General features: G+C 34.7%; 1 protein-coding gene across 2 annotated transcripts in view; it reads left to right on the plus strand.

Annotated features, from left to right (window-relative positions):
- The window catches only part of CDH12 (cadherin 12), a 332,500-nt gene that overhangs the window by 98,797 nt on the left and 213,025 nt on the right, over positions 1 to 20,678 (plus strand). For both annotated transcript variants that reach the window (XM_025043537.1, XM_025043538.1), the window contains exon 2: positions 8,225 to 8,637. In XM_025043537.1, the coding sequence (XP_024899305.1) occupies positions 8,407 to 8,637 (231 nt within the window). In that variant the 5' untranslated portion in view covers positions 8,225 to 8,406. The remainder of the gene's footprint in view (positions 1 to 8,224; positions 8,638 to 20,678) is intronic.

A 20,678-nucleotide genomic window follows, 5' to 3' on the forward strand; every position in this document is an offset into this window, starting at 1 on the left:
TTTAATTTCTAGAATTGATTTTTCACTGAAGCTTGGTGTTAAAAAACAAAATTCAGCTGAGAAAACTTGAAGATCTAATTGGCTTTATTCAATGATTGATGAATCGAGCAGCATCCCATCTTACAAATAGAAAAGAGACCCCAAGGAGCTCTACAAAATGGAAGGCTTTTATAGGCAAAAGAGGGTGAAAAAAACAAATTCTATCAAAGAATGGATTATTTCAGGCTAGGTCAACTTCCTTCAGGTGAGGGTGAAGTGAGTGGGGTATCTGTCAGGCAGATGACCTCACTAATGCCAACCAGATGATTCCAGATTGACTGGTTAGAGGTCATGTTCCTGGGAGATGCTGAAACTGCAATTAAGTCTTGGTCTACTGACATGGGGCTTAGCACAAATGACTCTATTTTGGGCTTGTTGATTCTTTTTTAACATTGATCAAACACATGTCTAATCATATTTGTCTAAGTGTGTTGTTTTATATCTTAGAGTAGGCAGGCTCATAATGCTGCATAAATTGTAGTCTTATTATTAAATATAATCATGTAATGATATAATTTAGTTTCATTTCTAGTATTTTGTTTTGTTTTCAAGAAGTGCATAATTGCCTCTTTGCTATTTTTTTTTCTATGTATGAAGTATTAATTTATCAATGAATTCCACAATGAAATATGAATTCTTCTCTGTCATTTAAAGATACCATGTAATTAATTAGTTTGAATCGATTCATTTCCTCTCCTTGGCTTTATATATCTTAGAATGATTTCTGTTGCTCTAATCTGGATGGGTGCTACCTGAGCCCACATGCAGTTCCCTTCCTGAAATTCTCCTCTACGATTTTGCTGAGAATTCCTTTTGCCTGTCTCTTCTGTTAATTATCTGTGTTACAAACTCAAGTCTCCTTTTTTTACCCCTTAAATAAACTTTTATTTTTTATTTATTTTAGATAAGGGGTATAAATATATATATTTTTTATTTTATAGGTTTAGATTTATGGAAACATTGAAAAGATAGAACAGAGAATTCACTGTACACATGCACCCACTTGCCCCTAAAATGAACATCTTACATTAGTATGGTCTATTTGTTATAATTAAATAATCAATATTGATACATTGTTATTAACTAAAGGCCATACTTTATTCAGATTGCTTTAGTTCTTACTTAATGTTTCCTTAGGCTACTCTAGGCTGTGACAGCTTCTCAGATTTTTCTTGTTTTTTGATGACATTCACGAATTTCAGGAGTACTGGTCAGGTATTTTATAGAATGTCACTCAGCTGGGATTTGTCTAATGTTTTTCTCATGATTAGACTGGTGCTATGGATTTTTCAGAGAAAGAACGTAAAATGCCATTTTCAGAACACCATATCAAAGATGTTCTAACAATGCAGTTAACTTCCACTGTGAAAGTAAACATGTTCTCAAAACTCTCTTCTCATCATGTACTAGAAAGATGTCCCACGGTGAGTTTCTTTTTTCCACAATATTTTTTCTTGGCTTATTGGAGGTACCAGTACCATTTCAGTGTGGAGATTAGTGTGTGTGTGTGTGTGTGTGTGTGTCTGTGTGTCTGTGTGTCTGTGTGTGTCTGTGTGTATCTGTGTGTGTCTGTGTGTGTGTCTGTGCATGCGCACACGCGTGTGGAGTAAGGAGTCGGATCTAGACAAATTAAGATCACAGAGTAATCATCAACTTTAGGCATCTTTGTTTCACTCCTAAGTGGCAACAGAAATGGTTAACCATCTCTACTTCTCAGTGTCAGATTTATAAAATGGAAAAGTTGGAGTTAAGGTTTTGCTATACCAGAGAGATGGCATATGTCTTTTTTGGTATGAGTTTACTAGGATCAAGTGAGTTTCGGTAGGAATGTCTGTTCATACCCAAGGCATTCCAAGAATTGCTTTCATTTCAGAAGAAAGGTTAAAATTTTTACATAACAATGTCTCTGTTAAACTTTCAAATATATTTTTTAGTGCTCAAATTCTTAAATTATCAAATTGGCCTGCCATCTTTAAATGATTACTGACGATAATGTATTTATACAAGGTGAAGCAGAATGTTTAAAATGTAAAATTAAATCGCTTCTAAAAGTTTTTAAAGTAAAAGGTTACATGAGGTCAAGTATAAAGTTTATTACTGACGTTTTAATAATTTGAAGATTATATAAATTATTTTGCCTTTTTTATGTAATATAGAAAAGAAATCCTCCTATATTATTTCAAAATGAAATAACTTTTTTTTTGTTTTTCACAAGATAGGAGGTATAAATATTTTTTTTTTATTTTTAAACTTTGCCCTTGAAAAATTACTTCATAAACCAGAGGCACAGTCACCATGAAAGAGTTATCTAATATGCAGGCAGCCTTAGAATGTTATTCATAAGAGAAGATCATTTGTAATAATTGATGCATCTATTAGACCAATAAAACACCTTTTAACAAAGATAGACCTTGCAGTGTAATTTATATGAAATAGGCTCTATCAAGAGCTATTCTTAATAGCAAACACACCCCAAATTAAATAAATAACTACAGAAACCACAGCCTTTGGGTATCTCTCAGCTTTGGAAATCCACAACAGGAAAGCTGTCAGTGCCAATTTCATATCGAAGTATCCCTTTGTTTTGATATGTGACCATTAAAAAAAAATTCCCCTTCTGCTAAAAGGAATGTTTGGCCCCAGAGAGTTATCATCAGGTTTGGAACATCTTTGGAAAGCCACTTTGGCTCTACAAAAGTTGATGAATAACAGACAAATATGAATTTTTAAACACTATGCTCCACATCCAGTATATGGAATAAAACACAACTCTGGTAAAGTTCTGTGTAACAAATATGTCTTCTTTAAGGTTCACATGTTTCCATAGGGCGCTGACATCTCAGGGTAAGTGTAATAGTACCATTGGTGCTGGGGCAGGTGTACCCAGGTTGATGGCTTGTTGCAGTTTTCCCTGGTAAGTTAGGCTGTGTTTCATACCTGGGGGAGTTATTTTCCTTCCACTTAAGAACCGGAGTCCTTCAATCTCCTTGCATTTCTTTCATTGTGATGTAACACTTTAAAAGCTCCCTGGCTGAGCACTGTGGCCAGAGGCTGGGATCTGTTGGAAGCAGCCTCATGCGCTGGAATTAATATCTGCTCATCTGTTCATTAAAGGAATGCAGCCTTGCAGAGCCTTGCAACGGATGTTATCATCACACTGCAATAACATGAGTTACAAAATGCATATGTACACATGTTCTAATGAGTGATGAGATTAAAAATATTTTATTTTATCATGTATGTAGATAGCTCTACAGACATAGCAACATTGTTAATTGTGTCCCCAGAATTCATATGCTACTTAAGGGACAGTTACTTAACATGAAACCATAATGTGACTTCATTAAAAATTATTCCTCAGATCCGTCTTGTTCCAAAGCCCATTTTTTAAATTCATTTATTGTATTATGAGTTGTTTTAAGCATACCAAGTCTTCGAGGCTGGAAGTGGCCTCTATCTTTGAAGTTGTCAAGTAGATTCTAATAGGCTGCCTTTTCATCTGACTGACCCCATCAAGGCATCCCCAGTTCAAGCTAACTGGAGGAAGCCTGCAGTTAGAAACCACTTACCTTCCTCTTTATATAGTACCTTCTCAGGGTCACCTGGCCAGTCTAGCACCTTGCTGGGTGGATTACCTGGGCTATTGCACAGATTCTTAATTTTTAGCACTCTGGCCCTGTCGATTATGGCTTTTTTTTTTTTTTTTCAGTCTCTGCTTAGAATTATGTGTGTCTTTTTAGATTCTGGTGGGTGAATATAGGGAGTCCTGACTCTCCCGACTTCAAAGGAACTATATTGATCTGATAGCTTTGATCCCTTAATTGTACAAGAAATCTAAGTGAGTTTAAGAAAATTAAGCTGCCCAATATTAAAAAACCTACTTAGCTTTGGAAAAAGAATTTAGAACTCAGGTCTTTAGGCTTGTATTCCTTGTCTTCCCAGGATTTGAAACCCTGGATGCTTTCTTCTATTTATAGTCCATCAATACAGGGGCAGCATAGTACAGCATTCTAGAGGGCGGGCTGTGGAGTCACACTTCCCACGTGCAAATCTGCCTTCTATGTATTTATTTGTGGATCATGTTCAAGTCTTTTAATGTCTCTGTTCCTCAGTTTTCTCTGTAAAATGGGCATAATAATAGCACCTCCTTCACAGAGCAGTTGTATAGGTACAGAATATATAACACTATGTGGAACATAGTAAGTTTTCAATAAAAGTTAGCTATTATTGTTCAATGGCTAAATATGCACTAGGTACCTACCATACTCCAGGTATAAGAAGTCCTCAAATAACATTGTTTCATTCAAAACACTTTTGTAATAACATGAGATGCCTTAGGAACTTAACGCTTGTTTATATTAATCAGCCTATGGTTAAATTAGTTTTTGTGTACATCATGGTTTTGATGCAATTCCAAGAACATATTGACAAAGTTAAGTGAGGACTTACTATAATATTGTAGACACCAGGAACAGAATAGCTAACAAAAGAGGCATAATTGCTACCATCATAGCCCCTCTTCACTCCACTCAGAAAAACAGTAACAAGTAATTATATAAATACATCTGTAATATAAATTATTAGTATTATTATCACGAGTAATATTTATTCAATAAAAGGTTGAAATTGAGGGAGGGGGAAATGGCAGAGGCTTTAGAGTGTGGAGATAGGCCCTGTTAAATTCATGATTATCATAATAAAATCCTGGATTTTAACATCTACTCTCTCAGCAACTTTGAAATATACAAAATAATATTGTTAACTATAGTCACCATGTCGTATATTAGTTCCTCAGTGTGTAGTGAGAAGGCTGTACATTTTTAATTACAGATGTTTCTACTACAATGTGATACGTGAGTTCCTAAAACCCTTTGCATTCTGCAGAATTTATATTAAAATAGAACCATTCTTGGGAAAAAAAAAAAAGAAAAGTAAGATTCTGTGCAGATCCCCCAAAACTGTGCAGCTACTGCTTAGCAATCATAACCTTAATGAAAATATTAGCAAGAATAAACTACAAATAAATATTACTAAATAAAAGATTTACTAGTAAATAAAAGATTCTACTTTAAGGAAAATGGTGAAAGTAATTTAGTGGCAAGGATAAGTAAGGATCAACCTACTTAGATAAAAAGAAAGAGAGAAATGCACAAAGACACGGAGAATACAGCACACTAAGATCACATGTGTGTCCAAAGAGAGCCGAAGGGAAGAACAGAATGTGGACGTGAGGGAAAATGGAATTTTGTGTCCCATTCTGTGCTCTTCCGTGGTCCCCGTTAACTTGAGCCTTATTACAATATTTTGTGTGTAGCTGCTGCTTTTGGTGATATAAATGTTTAATGTACTGGGGAATCCGCTTAAGGAAAACATACTTTCTGTGTTACATTCATATTCTTCTCTACTTACCAATCATTTAGGAGTTAACCCCCTCACATTACAGACACAGATTGTAATATAATAGATGGAGAATGACATGAGTATATTAGAATTTCTAAAAATATCTCAAGTAGGGAATCAACACTGATATTTTAGACACCTTTGACTCCAAAGAGGAAAGGGTAGCTGGAGTCAGACTCGTGACAGTGATGATGACATATCCAGATGTCCAAAACATCAAAAATTTCTACTATTGAATAAGAAGACACTTGTTTAGAGAAATAACCTTAGGTGTTTAGAGAAATAACCTTAGGTGTAAAATCTTAGTTTTGATACCTCACACCCTCACAATAGTAGAGGACAAAAATTTCATGGATGAGGAAGGCAGAAATACAACCTAATTCATTCCACATGCTAGGCTAGGGGTGGGACATCAGAGTTTCTGCCATTCATCTTTTCTACTGTGTCAGAATATGATGGAGTGAGGATTGACCTAAGTATGGGAAGAAACGTGGAAGACACCGAAAGCTCAAGAAATTAAAACATGTTGGATGTCCATGTTAGCAATTTAAACTTGAAAACAGATGAGGGAAATATGCATACCATGTTTACAGAGGCTTAATGAAAACAGTTGCAAATATTCTCTGACTTCTTAAATACATTGTCACACAGACATGATACCATTTATGTTTAATATTTGATTTTGTATGTTAAGAATACATTACTTAAGTAGAAGTCACAGTTTGTGATTTAATCTAAAATTTAAACTAGTGCTGTCCAACACAAAATAATGCAAGCCACAAATGTGAGGTGCATATATAATTATAATTTTCTAGTAAATGCATTAAAAGTAAAAATAAACAGATAAAATTAATTTAATAGTTTATTTATATTTAATGTAATAGATCCAAAATATTATCATGCCAACAAATAATAAACATAGAAATGAATGAGATATTTTAAATTCTCATTTTTTTATATTAAGTCTTTGAAACTTGGTACACAATTTAAAAATAGAACACATCTTAATCTCAAATTGTCAATTTCAACTAGATAGTCCCATATGGCTAGTGGTTATCAATTTGGACAATAAGTCTATTAACTTTTTAGGAACATTAATTTTCCAGAATGAAAAGATGCAATGAAATATATACTACTTATGTTTTTGTCAGTATCCAGAAGTCACATCTCTTCAGACTATATAAAAAAATACCATACCCTATTTTATTTCTGCTTTTGGAAGTGCAATTATAGAATACTTTTTTAGAGTACAACTTTTGGACACTCCCCATCTTACATCTTATCTCAACCAAGATGAATTGCTTCCACATTAAATGTTGAATTTGCATATTTGTGAAGAGCATGTTATACTTTTTATTATATGTAACTGAATAAGCATTGAACTGATTACAGCTGACAGGTGGACAAAATGCCATGTTTTATAGATGTTGAATTAAACATGTATTGATTTTGACTTAAGTTCTCTTGTTTTGGAAGCATTATGTATAATTTCTGGCCTCCAACATTGTTGGCCCTTGGAAACCTCATAAGCTGTGAGCACTGTGCCCCTAGTGCCAAATATATAAAACCACCCTGGCTCTGGCCACATTTTTTCCCCAGCTCTGCTTACAAAATACGGGATCGCTGGTATTACTTTAGCTCTCAGTGTAATTGTTACCTAGGACAAGATTTTACTAACTTTAGTTTTGCCGACTTAAGTTTTGCCATCAGGATATTCTGTCTGCTTATTTTCACAGCATTGGTAAATTTGCCCTCACTTATTTATTTGACTCAACTTATTTTCTTTTTCTGATTTAAGAGAGGCAAGGATTGTCTTATTTTCTTATCTACTATATAAGATATTTTCTTATCTACTGTATAACAAATGACATAGTACATTGTAGACACTCCATAAACCTTAGATAAATGAATGAAAAAAAGTGTTCGTTTTAAAGAGAAGTTCAAAGCTCATTTTACTTAAATGACAAGTAGAGTTTGTCCATCTGGTATGAATCCAAGTTTGCTCTGAGCTAGACACCATCTATGAAATAATTTCACATATCCCGGGTTTCTAGCAAACCAAGTCTAGAGGAACATTTTGTTGTTGTTTTTTAACTTAAAGGTTATAAAGGCTTATAGAACCATCTAACAGTTTATGTCATTTACATTTTATTAAGATTATTCACTTTTACATATACTAGTGTATGTTTTTTTATTCTTTGTATTCTCTACCAGGGAATTTTTTGCTTTTTAAAAATTGTTTTATTTTTTTTCTTAGTCTCTAAATCTGTGATTCTCAATCTTAGCCTGTTTTGTTCCTCCCAGGGAGTATTCGACAATGCAGATACTATTGGTTATCACACTGGGTGTGGAGGAGGGTGCTACCTTGTTAAGTAGAGGAAAGGAGGTGCTGCTCAAAATCATAAAATGAGCAGCAGAGAGCTCCTTGGCAGCAAAGAATTATCCAACCCAAAATGTCACAGGGTCTATGAAACCTCACTCTTCGTTCACCTTAAAACCAGTGATCCTGTTTTTTTCCCCCTAAAATGATTATTAAATTTTAAAAAATGATCGCTTCAGTTTATGATACACTTTTTACTTTATTTTAACTAATAATTTTTCAAGTCTGTAAAAAGCTTAGTTTATCCATGTTAAGAAGTTGAATCGCAATGAACATTTATCAATATAATTCTTTAAAAGGCTTTCTCCTCTCTCCTTCCTTAAATGTTGCCAGGTATAACTAGAGGTTTGATGACTATCATGTAATTCTATCAATTTAATGTATCTTTGTTAATCTGTTTCATAGGTCCCTTTAGATGGAATATAATACTGCAGAAGCTTTTTCATCAAAAGGATTAATGCCTGCATTATCATTTCTGCAATAAAAGCGAATAAGTGGTAGAGGCCACAGACACCTCAAACCTGGATTCCACAATTCTATATTAAGTGCTGGAGTTTTATTACTCTGCTGCAGGAAAGCCTTTGCCAATGCTTACAAGGAACTGTTTATCCCTGCTTCTCTGGATCCTTTTTGATGGAGGTCTCCTAACACCACTTCAATCACAGCCACAACAGACTTTAGCCACAGGACCAAGAGAAAATGTTATCCGCCTGCCAGGGCAGCGATCTCATTTCCAACGAGTTAAACGTGGCTGGGTATGGAATCAGTTTTTTGTGCTGGAGGAATACATGGGCTCCGAACCTCAGTACGTGGGAAAGGTAATGGCCTGTTTCTTTTGACAACCCCTTGGTGGCAAGGGGGATTATGCATTGTGTATTGTGTGTGGATGTTTTGCACAGGAGTGGAACAAACCAGTGACTAGAACACTGGCAGTGAAGTTCAAGAGACCTGGTTTCTCATCCTGATTCAGTGATTCGGGTAAGCTTTGGAATATCATTAATCCCTCTTTATTTCAATTCTCCCTGGTTATTTTAAGAAATTAATATACATTTTTCTTTTATTTTTGACATTGTTTGCTAAAGATATAAGATTAAAATATATAAATATCATTAGAAGTGTTATTGTAAGTATTATTACTAACAGATACTCTGAAATTGTTGACCAATGAGAGACATTTAAAAGCTCACCAGGTATAAATATTCTAAACTACTGTTGGCATCCTTGAATGACCAGGATGTCTTCCTTCCCTTCTCCCTTAAAGACGTGATACATCATTAGGATTGTGGTTATGAAGTGTTTGATTTGGCTTGCTTATGCTTTATAAATAATTTCTTTTTATATGCTTTGCAAGCTATTTATGAAGCAATTTATGGCCAAAGTAAAAAATGTTAGAACCCAATTATGTACACATTGATCTTCAACACAGCACATAAGTTCTGATCATTTTACAAGTTTATAGAAATTTATTTATTTATTTTTTACAAAATGTTGGCAACCTCTGTTTCAGCACATCGATGCTTTACTGCTATTTTCCTTACATAAAATTTTTGACTTATCTAGAATAGATAAAACTTATCAATGCCACTGTAAAAATATGTTTTTCCAGGAAAATAATTATTTTATTTTCATTTTGTTAATTCTGTCTTTTAATTTTCTAAAATATTTTGTCATGGCTTTAATAATAATAATGATAATGATAATAATAAAACAGATATGCTTGGAGAGAGTTTAAAGTAAATCCAAAGAAAGAAAGGGAAACCATAGTAAGAGAGATATTAAGAAGCCGATATAGAAAATTATATCTCTTGACAGAACTTTCTGGAAGCCTACACTAGTGAGAAACATGATGAGTCTTAGGATTTTGATGTTAGGTCGAAGGAAGCAAACCCATTCAAGATCTTAATTTTTGGCACTAAATTTTCAGAATTTTCTTTTTAAAAATATATTTAAAGCATATTAAACAAACAGTATAGAAGGTCCTCCAACAGAACCTTTACTGACAATGAACACATAGCCAGGGTTACCCTAAGGCATTTGAGCTCCTAGGTGAATAGTTCCTGTGGGGAAATATTCCTATCTATGAATAAGATTTGTGTTACACCAAATTAGCCTTGAGTACCATCTGGCAGTCCAGTTTCTAGTAATCTTGTAAAAACTCCACAGTGCCATTAAGCAGGAGCAATGTCCTTGACAGGATCGCTACCTACTAGGAATTGGGACCTGTCATATAGCCCTTAGACAAATCCTTAAGTGCCAGTATTGGATCTCCACAATGAATCTGGTGAAGTCCAGAACTGAGCAGAAAGTTATTTCTCCCCTGGACACTGAGGGGAGAAATGGACACTAAGGCCCAGATAGTTTCAGTCCAGCCCAGGGGACCCCACGTGGTGGCATTGCTGTCCACAAATAGCCTTGGGCACTAGAAGGGTCTTAGAAAATCTTGAGAAAAGCAGTCCAAACCATGGAAAACCCTAATTTGCTTTAAGTCACTTCTACTTGTATGATTTCTCCATAGATCTCAGGATATAATAATCACTAAAACACTTTTGTGGTAAGATAAGTTCATGTTGTGCTGGCACAGTTGTTTCTGGTGAGTTAATTTAGTATAAGGATTGAGTTTTGAAGTCCAAGACAAATGAGGAGACAGCACAGTCTGAAACTGGCTCATGGATGTCAGTTACCTCAGCCCAGCTTGTGATGGAAGCTAGACATTGCATGGAGGATTCTGACAAATGTCTGATGACAAGGTAGGCTTTGGTTTTTATTGAAGTAGATCTTTAGTTTTCAGCTATTTGAATTTGAGGTGAGAAAGTTGGCATTTTATTAAAAAAATAATGAAACCGAATTCTATTTTTTCCTAAATAGAGTGCATTTCACCTACCACTGGTCAGAAGTGAAAAGGATCTAGGAGTTGCTTTTGCAAGTTTTGTTTGATAGTCTGGAATTCTACCTTTGTAATTGCTACAATAGTATGGCATTCAAGTCATTTTAAAGATGAATTGATATTTATAAACAGATTAAAAAGGACTTCTAAAATTTGACCTATTATTAAAACAGAACAACATTATTTTCACAGGCCCATGGTTCTCCATTTATAATGTGTAATAAAAATCCATGGTTCTCAGGCAATGTAAGCTTCTAATTCAAATGATACAAGAGTTGCCAAAATTTCCTTTCCCCATGGAAACTAATTAAAGTTTAATTAACCGTCTTGATGATTCTAGATGTGGGAATATTAATATAACATTGGGACCAATTCGAACCATTATGTATGTTTGTAAACATACATATACATATTTATGCTCTTGCTCTCTTTAGAAAGGCTTTGAGACAGTTCATAGAAAAGTAAACTATTATAAATAATATAGATTCAACACTAAGGAAAGAGGCAGGTGGAAAATGCCAAGTACAATGGTCATCTGAACTATAATTGCGCTTAGATTTAACTTTGTTTCTTTGCAACAAAAGCATCTATGGAAAACTATAATTTGTATACTTCCTATTATTTGAAACTCCCCTTATTGAGAAGAAAAATCAATTTCCCTAGCTTCAAATATAAAAGAATTTATTTATGAAGAAATTTATGGGAGAGGGAGGAATCTGAATGGCTTAGTGAATATAAGCCTCGACAATTGTTACATTTAGAAGGAAGAGATGCTAATGTTTACATTCTTTCAAGAAAGACCAAACTGCAGTATTGCTTATATTACTCTAGTTGACACACAAAGAAAGCACACGTGTTTCAGAGATAAAGCCAATGTTTTCCTCCAAGAGATATTTTGTGTTTAATATACTACCCGAATAAATGTAACATGCTATATTGCAAAGTAACACAGAAATTAATTTGATTGGCAAAAATTTTTAATTCAGACATTATCAATTTTTCAAACTCCCCACCAATAAAACCTGTATTTTTAATATCATACTCTCTCTCACACACACACATACACACATGCACAGTAAGTTAGATGCTTACACCAACATATATAACTGCATGCATATGTCTGTGAAGTACTCAGTTACATCATAACTTCAAAGCTATATATCAAGAAAATGCTCATTTTATCTTCAAATAAAAATTAGGAAATTGAGTTGTCATTTCAGATGATCTCTGTTATCAACAATTCTTAAATTTATATTGTTTTAAATGGCAAAAAAAAAAATAAACTGAAAGAAATATAAACATACAACTTGAAAAAGTATTAAGCCTCGTGGGGATAAATTTAAGTATAAAGGTCCCAGCATAGGGAGGCTAATAGGTCGGCTTTACTGAGTGCTTCCTTGGCACTGTTTCTATTGCTTTACAATTGTTGTGATCTTCACAACAGCGCTATTGTGCATGTCAGAAAACTGGCACGCAGAAAAGTTAAGTAATTTCCTCATGTCCCAACACCTAAATGCTGAAACTAGGCTTTTAAGACAGGTAGTTTAGCTCCATTGCACTAGAAAATATCATGGTTTATTATCTTACAAAGGATCTTAAAAAGCTAATAATAATATCAGTACTGTGTCAAACATATGATAGTGGAGCCCTGATTACGGACTATGGAAACAAAAGCAGGTCTAGAAAATGGAGGAATTCAAGAAAGGCTTAAATGAGGAAGCACCTGAAAGGCATCTTGAAGGTTGACTTTATTCTTTCACAAGAAACAGTCTGAGGAAACGTTTTCATAAGCACTGAAGCTTGAAAGTTCAAGGTGAGCCTGTAGAATGGTATTTCAATAGAGTCAGACAGTGCAAAGCCACCTGTTCCGAATAAATAAACACAGAACATGTGGAGAGGTTCCATTATATCAAGATCAGTAGGAGTTGTTCTTACTTATTTGTTTATTTATTTACAATCGAGGTATAATTGACACATAATATTATATTAGTTTCAGGTATATGACATAATGATTCAATGTTTGTATACATTGTGAAATGATCACCATAATATCTAGTTCACATCTGTTCCCATACATATACTCTTTTTTCTTGTGATGAGAACTTTTAAGATTTATTCTCTTAGCAACTTTCTAATATACAATGCAGTATTATTAACTATAGTCTCAATGCTGTATGCTACTGTATTATTTGTTCTTAATGGTGTCAGGATCCACAAAAGTGTCTTCATTTAGGATTCATTTGGCCAGATTTTCAGTTCTAGAATGATCACTTAGAGACCATTTAAAAGACTCAAAGGAAACAGAGAAACCAGTATGGAAATAGGAAACATACATAGAAGATTACAGTAGGCTTGTCTAGGAATTAATGAAAGAAAAGAGATATTAGAGTTGAAGATGTAAAAAGTAGATAATAAAAGGTTTCAAGATCTATTGGTCATGGGAATATAAAGGATAAGACAAAGAAATTACTACATAATTGCATATAGAAAATAAAAGAAAGGGAGAAGTTTAAAAAAAGAAGCTGACACAGATTGCTGACTTTTATTTTTCTAGTATCTTATAAAGGTTTGTTTCTAAAGTAAGAAATAAAATGATCACCATTAGATAATCTATATCCACAGTTACTTAGAAGTACCCAGGTGCAGTGTCTCACAGGTATTTGGATATATTAATGTAAGGTTTGCAAAAGAGTCCAATGGTAGAGACATAGGAGTAATCAGTATACAGATGAGAGTAAAAATCATATAAGTGGACAACACAGTCTAGGAAAAATTATAAAAGATATGAGAATCCCGATTTTTAACTGCAAAGCAGATGAAGAAGAATTAGATAGTGTCATGGATAATAAGTCAAAAGGGAAGTTTTAAGGATAAAAAATGACAATGTCGAACTCCACAGGTCAAATTAAATAATGACTGAAAAGGCTGTACTGGTTTAGGCAGTTGGTGGGCCAGAGGTGACCTTCATCAAAATGATTTTATTGGTTTTCTCTAGAGCTTAAAGAAAGGAGAAAGTGATAGATACGATGAGTAGATTTCAAAAGTATAGATAAAAGAGATTGATCTATGATATGCCTGGTTTGATGTGATAAATAACTTATTAGTTAGTGTTCTCCAGAGAAACAACACCAATAGTGTGTGTGTGTGTGTGTGTGTGTGTGCGTGCATGTGTGTGCTTGTGTATAGAAAGAGAGAGAGAAAGGCAGACAGATTGAGAGAAGGAGAGAGAATGTGTTATTTTAAGGAACTGGCTCATGTGATTGTGTAGGTGCAAGTCCGAAATCCACAGGGTAGGCCAGCAGGCTGCAGACTCAAGGAGGCGTTGCAGATATATTTAGTATAGCTATGCCAGTTACAGACTATATACATATAATATACACATATGTGTGTATTGTATATGTACATAGATATATACATACACACAATTATAGGGTATATCTATTTCTTTATTTCAATTATGTACCCCGGAACAGGGGAAATAATTACAGAATGGCTTTGGGGACCTATTGGACCCACTGTGATATGGACCTGAACTTGAACTCCATCGACCTCCTTAGGCCCCTACTTGGACTGGTGATCCAGTGATTTTTGAATCCTCTAGACTTAGTGCCAGTTCAGAGCCAGTGTCTAGTAGTTCCCTAGAGGTCTGATTATTCCTCTTTTCCCCATGCATAGTTACCCTGGTGAAAGGTCCCCTTGGGGAAAGCTGAAAAAAAGATGAACGGTATAAATTTTTTTGTGATTTATGGTGTAATGGGATCCTTCGTCAGGAGAACCAAGACTTCCTTTCATTCCAGGGTTTCTGGGTCTGAAACTGGCTTGTGTCTGGTAATAGATTGAGGGGCTATGACTCTTTTTATAATTCAGGTTAGATTTTTGGTCACTCGACTACAACTTTTCTGTTGATACAGATCATGTGAGAATTTCATAGGCTTCCTATCTATTTCCCTTCTGAGGACAATGCCAGTGCCATAGGTCTCTGTGTGTCAGACAATTCAGATTGCTGCCTTGTCTCTGCTGTCCTTTCTGGTATGTACATCCACCTTGTCTTTGACCACTGCGTGCTGCCACTTGATCCCTGTCACCCCAGGATCCAATTATTCCTATTGCATCTAGGTTTCCCAATTCAGCTCTCACTGTAAGCTCTGTCCTAGAGACAAGAGCTGTCACAGAGCTCTTCAAGAATGCAGGAGCTCCTCTCTCAAATTTCCTTTTTACAGTCATAGTGAAAGATGTGTTCTCTGGAACTTTCTGGAGTGGGTGAGTAGGTCTTTTTTTTTTTTTATTGTTTATTGGGGTAACATTGGTTGATACAATTATGTAATTTTCAGGTGTACATTAGAATTTGACATCTGCATATTCTATTGTGTGTTTACCACTCAAAATCTAGTTCCCTTTAGCTACCATATATTTGATACCCTTTACCCACTTCACCCTCCCTCTAAACCCTATATTTGGTCCCCTTATCCCATTTACCTCTCCCCTCCTCCTCCGCCCCCTACCCTCTGGTAACCACTAGTCTATAGTCCATATTCATGAGTCTCTGTCCTGTTTATTTGTTGCTTTTAGGTTTATATCCCACATATGGGTGAGTAGGTCTTAAATGGAAAATGGTTTAGTGTTCCCATCTTCCTAAGCCTTTAAATCCCTTCCTCTACAGGAAACCAAGGCAAGCCTACATTTAAAATTCATTAGCTGTGGACATTTTGCTCCTTGTTTCAGCCAAACAATTAGAACATTTTCTGACTCCAAACTATAACATTAAATGCAACATTTAGTGAAACGTTGGGTGTAGGATATTTTCTTAGTTGACTCATATCAGGAAATTCAACCTGTTTCAACTTTATGTTTCTTCCACCTTTATTTCCCATTGTTAATATCTATTCTCACATGTATTTTCTGGAGTTTTGTCTCTATAAATTAGAAAAAAGCAAGTAGTTATTTTGGTGTGTAACACATTTCCTCATGGGTCATACTTGATACTTCACCGTTAGGGGCCTCCTGAGGCTCGAGTCAGGTTACAGACCTAGAACCAAAAGAGAATGGTGAGGGCGGGTCTTGACAAATTAGCAGCTTCTTGCAGGACAGTTGACTCCATGAGTTTTCTCGAGCGTTCCGTGTTAATTTCAGATGGGGGTGGAGAGCAAAGAAGACTCATTAGAATTTAAGGTCTCGATGTCCCCAGCTTCATTAGGGTCTTCCTACACATCTGCAGTCTAACTTTCAGGATCCCATTCCTTCACAAGCAATGCACTTATTTTAAAAGTAGACACACTGAGTGGCTAGGAATTCATCTCATCCCAATGCATGGGATGAGATGCTATGCTTGTTTTTCAACAATCTCAGTTCTATGGTAAAAGGAGAACAAGGTCTCTTTCAAGACAGACAGAAGCTGTCAGGTCACTCATGTGGCACTTGAACTGGGAATTCAAATCTCTGAGCATATCTGTTTTTTTTTTTCTGCACTTTCTTCAGTGCTATACTCTAAAGTTTGTGTCTCCCCAAATTCACATGCTGAAATTCTAATGCCTAAAGTGAGAATATTAGGAAACAGGACCTTGGAGAGGTTCTTAGGTCATGAGAATGGGACCCTCATAAATGAAACTACTGCCCATATAAAAAGGCCCACAGAGCTTCCTGGCTCCGCCTGCCATGTGAGGACACAGTGAGAAGTCTGCCACCCAGAAGGGGGCCATTCCCAGGCCATTCTGATGCCCCGGTCATAGACTTCAGTGTCCAGAACAATGAAAAGCAAACTTTGTTGTTTATAAGGTACCTACTCTATTATATTTTGTTATAGCAGCTCAAACGGACTTAGACATCTAGCAATGCTAAGAACAACTAGCCGATATCATTATAATCATGAAGTTGTCAAAAATGTATCACGTACATAATCACCCAGATTCTTGCCTCTTGTAAGTATTTGTTTAGGAGTATCCAGTGGTGATATTTTGTATATCTCTATTGCCACATCATACCATGGACTACTCCTGTTGTCTTTACTAATGGAAACAGAGACATTAGTAACTTTAATTGTAATTAAATTAGAGAGTTATTTCCAGAATCCACAGAATCAATTAAGAAAACTCATCCATAAGATTTTGTTCCCCTCGAACCACTCCTTGTACCAAAATTTGTATTAACCAGAATCCTCCACAAAATCAAAATAAATAGGAAATGTTTATATATGTTTTATATTGATATTTCTTTATTTATTTAAAATATATTTGTCTCATGCAATTGTGGAGGTGAAAGTTCAAAATCTGCTGTATAGTCTGAGAGCCTGAAGATCCAGAACAAGTTGTAGTTTGAGCTGAAAAGTCTTCTGCTGGCAGAATTAAGTCTTTGTTTATTTATGAGAGGTAGAGGTCAGTCTTTGTCTTATTATGGCCTTCAACTGATTGGATGAGGCCCACCCACATTATGGAGGATAATCTGTTTTATTTAGAGTCTACTGATTTAAATTTTAATCTCATTCAAAAAACCTTCATAGAAACATCCAGAATAAAGTTTAAGCAGATAGCTGGGCAACTTGGCCCAGCTAGGTTAACACATAAAATTAACCTTAACAGAAATAATAAACACAAATAGATGCTGATAAAGATGACATGGCTGACTTGTCAGTTAGAAGAAAGCAGTACTGGTTGACTTAAAACTCAAGGGAATTTACTTTTAAAAGATTTTCAAGTGGTAGAATTAATCAACAGTGTTTGATTTTCTTCACCAGCAAGAAGCTTTAGGGAAGGAGAAAAAGGAACAGATGATTGTATCGATTTATTATTGCAGACATATTGGGCCAACATGATGGAAGAGAAAGCAGGATACTAAAAACAGAGAGATCCAAGAGAAACCAGGGTGGGACTGCAAACACTAACATTCCAAAGAGATCTACCAATAAAAACATGTACTTTTATATATGCGAAAGCCAAGGCAGTGGCAATAGAATTTCTTTTACTACTTTTTCTTTTTCTTTTCTTGTATTATATGTAAAATTTGGGTTTGGATTAGTAAAAAGAATAGAAAGAAAAAAAATAAACATATGTATAGTATGATAGCTTATTAAAATAGGTATAATTGAATTGCAAAGATAATGTCTATCTAGAATTTCTTCTAAATTAACACAATATTAGGGTGATATTTTGACTCATATATAAACCCTTTGCACCTGATAAAATGTAAATTATGTCATAAAGTTATACTAATACATTTAAAAGTTGTTTTCATAGCTCAAGTTTCTATCTACTTATCTGTCATCTATCTATTCATCTATCTATCTATCATCATCATCTATCTAACTATCTATCAATCATCTATTGAGTCTGTGAGTCATGTAGCTTTCAGAGAATCCCATAATGTACTTTTTGTGGTTCAGTTTACTCCTAAAGTGTGAGCTTCCAATATCAGAGTAATTGTAATCATTTGAGATTCAGGGCTCATTATATCAACTCTGTCTTAATAAAAGATTTAAAGCCTTATGCATTCTTTCGACTACTGCCTCACTTACTTATCTGAGAACCTATGCAGTATATTCTAGTGCCCTAAATCAAGGTTTTGTTTCTAATCCATTTTGCTGCCAAATAGACTGACCTTGCTGCCCAGCAAAGCATCTTCAGCTACCTGCTCTCTTGTAGCAAAACACCAGAAGGAACCATTAGGTAAGACTAATATTTTATTTCACACCTTGGTTCTTAAACATATCCTTCAGTTTTATAATTTCTATCAATACATGAGGCTATCTTTGAAATAATCATCTTTGAATATGATTAGATAGCAATATGTTTGAAAGGATAATTGACCAAAATGGAAATAGACCAACTAAATAACAATGTACTAAAAACAATGTACTAACATTCTTGTCAAATAGTCAATGCCTACTGTATGCCAGTTATCTCTCCTCTTCAATTTGACTTTTTGTCCTAGCATGCTAATTATTTTATAATAGCCACATCATAAAGGTTTAATGTATTTAATTGAATTGGCAGAAACTTAAATGATATTTAAGTATCTTTAAGTAAATACATGAAACACTAAAACCAACATTTCAAAAATAATGTGGATAGCATTAAGATTTGAGCACTTTAAATTTTTTTTATTCTCCTTCTTCTTTTCCTTTCTTCCTCTTCGTGTTCCTTTTGTTATTTTTTTCACCCTACATATAATTATATTTCAATCCTTTCTTTTTTTCTAGACATTTTTCCATATTATTTATAGGTGTTGTTTGATTATAGTTACTTAAAAGCTGGGATAAAGAATGAGGAGGCTTTGATTCTAATTTCAAGTGTCATAATAATGATCCACATGAAAGTTTTAAATACATGTGTGTCAATTCATATGGTTAATAATATAGCATGATATTGCATACCTAGATTACATTTTCACCAGAAATATCTCAAGTGCATTTTTCACAGCACAGTTCAGTGTGTGTGCGTGTGTGTGTGTGTGTGTGTGTGTGTGTGTGTGCGCGCGTGCATGTGTTACTGAATGTTTTTCTGTAAAATATTAGCTCTATTCCTTGGAAAACAGGGCTCTCTGTGGGCTAAAATTGATGAACATCTATTGCTTGCAATTATAGCAGATGATAAGAGATGGAAACTAATGGAATTATTAGAGAATTACCCTGGGAAACACTACCTGTAGAAAAGTAGGGAGTATAGAGTGATCTGAATATTAAAGATTTCAAATTTAATGTTCTTATCTTCTAACAACATTGAGTTTATGAATATCTACATGGTTATACTTCACAAACATACACTTGAAATATGAATGGGTTCTTTTGGTACACTTTAAGCATAGTACATATATGTGAAAACACTTCCTTGGCTGAAAAAAAGCGAAACCACTGTTATGGAAGGTACCATCTATATACATTTCATTGTTCATGAGGCACAGTGTGGTTTATTGCTACTGACATTTAATCAATACAACTAATATGTGAAATTAATATTATGAAAGCATATATTTTGTACTTCTGGAATTTCCCATAAAGATTACTTGCAGGAGATTTCCTATATAGCACATATCAGTGTAACCATTTTAGAGTAGACTTTTAATGTATACTTATACTCATTATTAAAGAATGCTGTTGCTTTTGGTGTTGTTTTATGTCAACTACCATAAACTGTTAGTCTTCAACAGTTCCATGCATGTTGGAAGAAGACATGAGATACCTGGGTCAGAGAAAAGGGATGTTCATGCTCAGCACATTAAAATTCCTCCTTTGCTTCATAACTGTCTACAAATTAGAACACTGAACTCCTTAAGCCTATAGCTGCACTCATGTAGTGTCAAAGAACATGGAAACTAGCAATAGTTACATTTCAATCAAGTGATTGGAGAAACATTTTATTTAAACAATCAGAGCTTCTTAACCCATTTAAAGCCTAGCTTTAAAACTACAGTTGAAAATAAAAGAGACCAAAGATAACATAGGGTAGATATAATCTTCCTTTATCTTTTCCTTCCTTTCCTCCTCCTTTACCTCCTTCCCTCTCTTCTACCTTCCTCCTTCCTTTCTTCCTTCCTTCCTTTCCTTCTCTCATTTCTTTTTTATCTTTTTTTTTTTAATTAGAAAAGGTCTTAAGAGAACAAAAGAAATGGAAATTTAGGAAAAAAAGAAATAGAGGCTATTCAAACAGGTAAAAGAAAAAAGAAAACATATGCACAAAAATACACTAGAACTCTTTTCGGATAGTGTCATTAAAGACTTGAAAATTTCTGAATATATTTTCAAATATCAAGGAATCAGTGTAAGGGACACATTTGTGTGTGTGTGTGTGTGTATGTGTGTGTGTGTACTGTAAGGGACACATTGTGTGTGTATGTGTGTGTGTGTGTGTGTGAATCTTTGCATATCTCTTGGTTCCCTAGAGGGCACAGAACTATGAATGACAACATATTTGACAACTTGAGTGCCCTTAAAAAAGTGGAATTTCCTCATCGCTCCATGAAAATTTGCACAAACAATGTGTTTTCGGT

Source organism: Pteropus alecto, unplaced genomic scaffold (assembly GCF_000325575.1).
Source record: "Pteropus alecto unplaced genomic scaffold, ASM32557v1 scaffold152, whole genome shotgun sequence".
Lineage (NCBI taxonomy): Eukaryota > Metazoa > Chordata > Mammalia > Chiroptera > Pteropodidae > Pteropus > Pteropus alecto.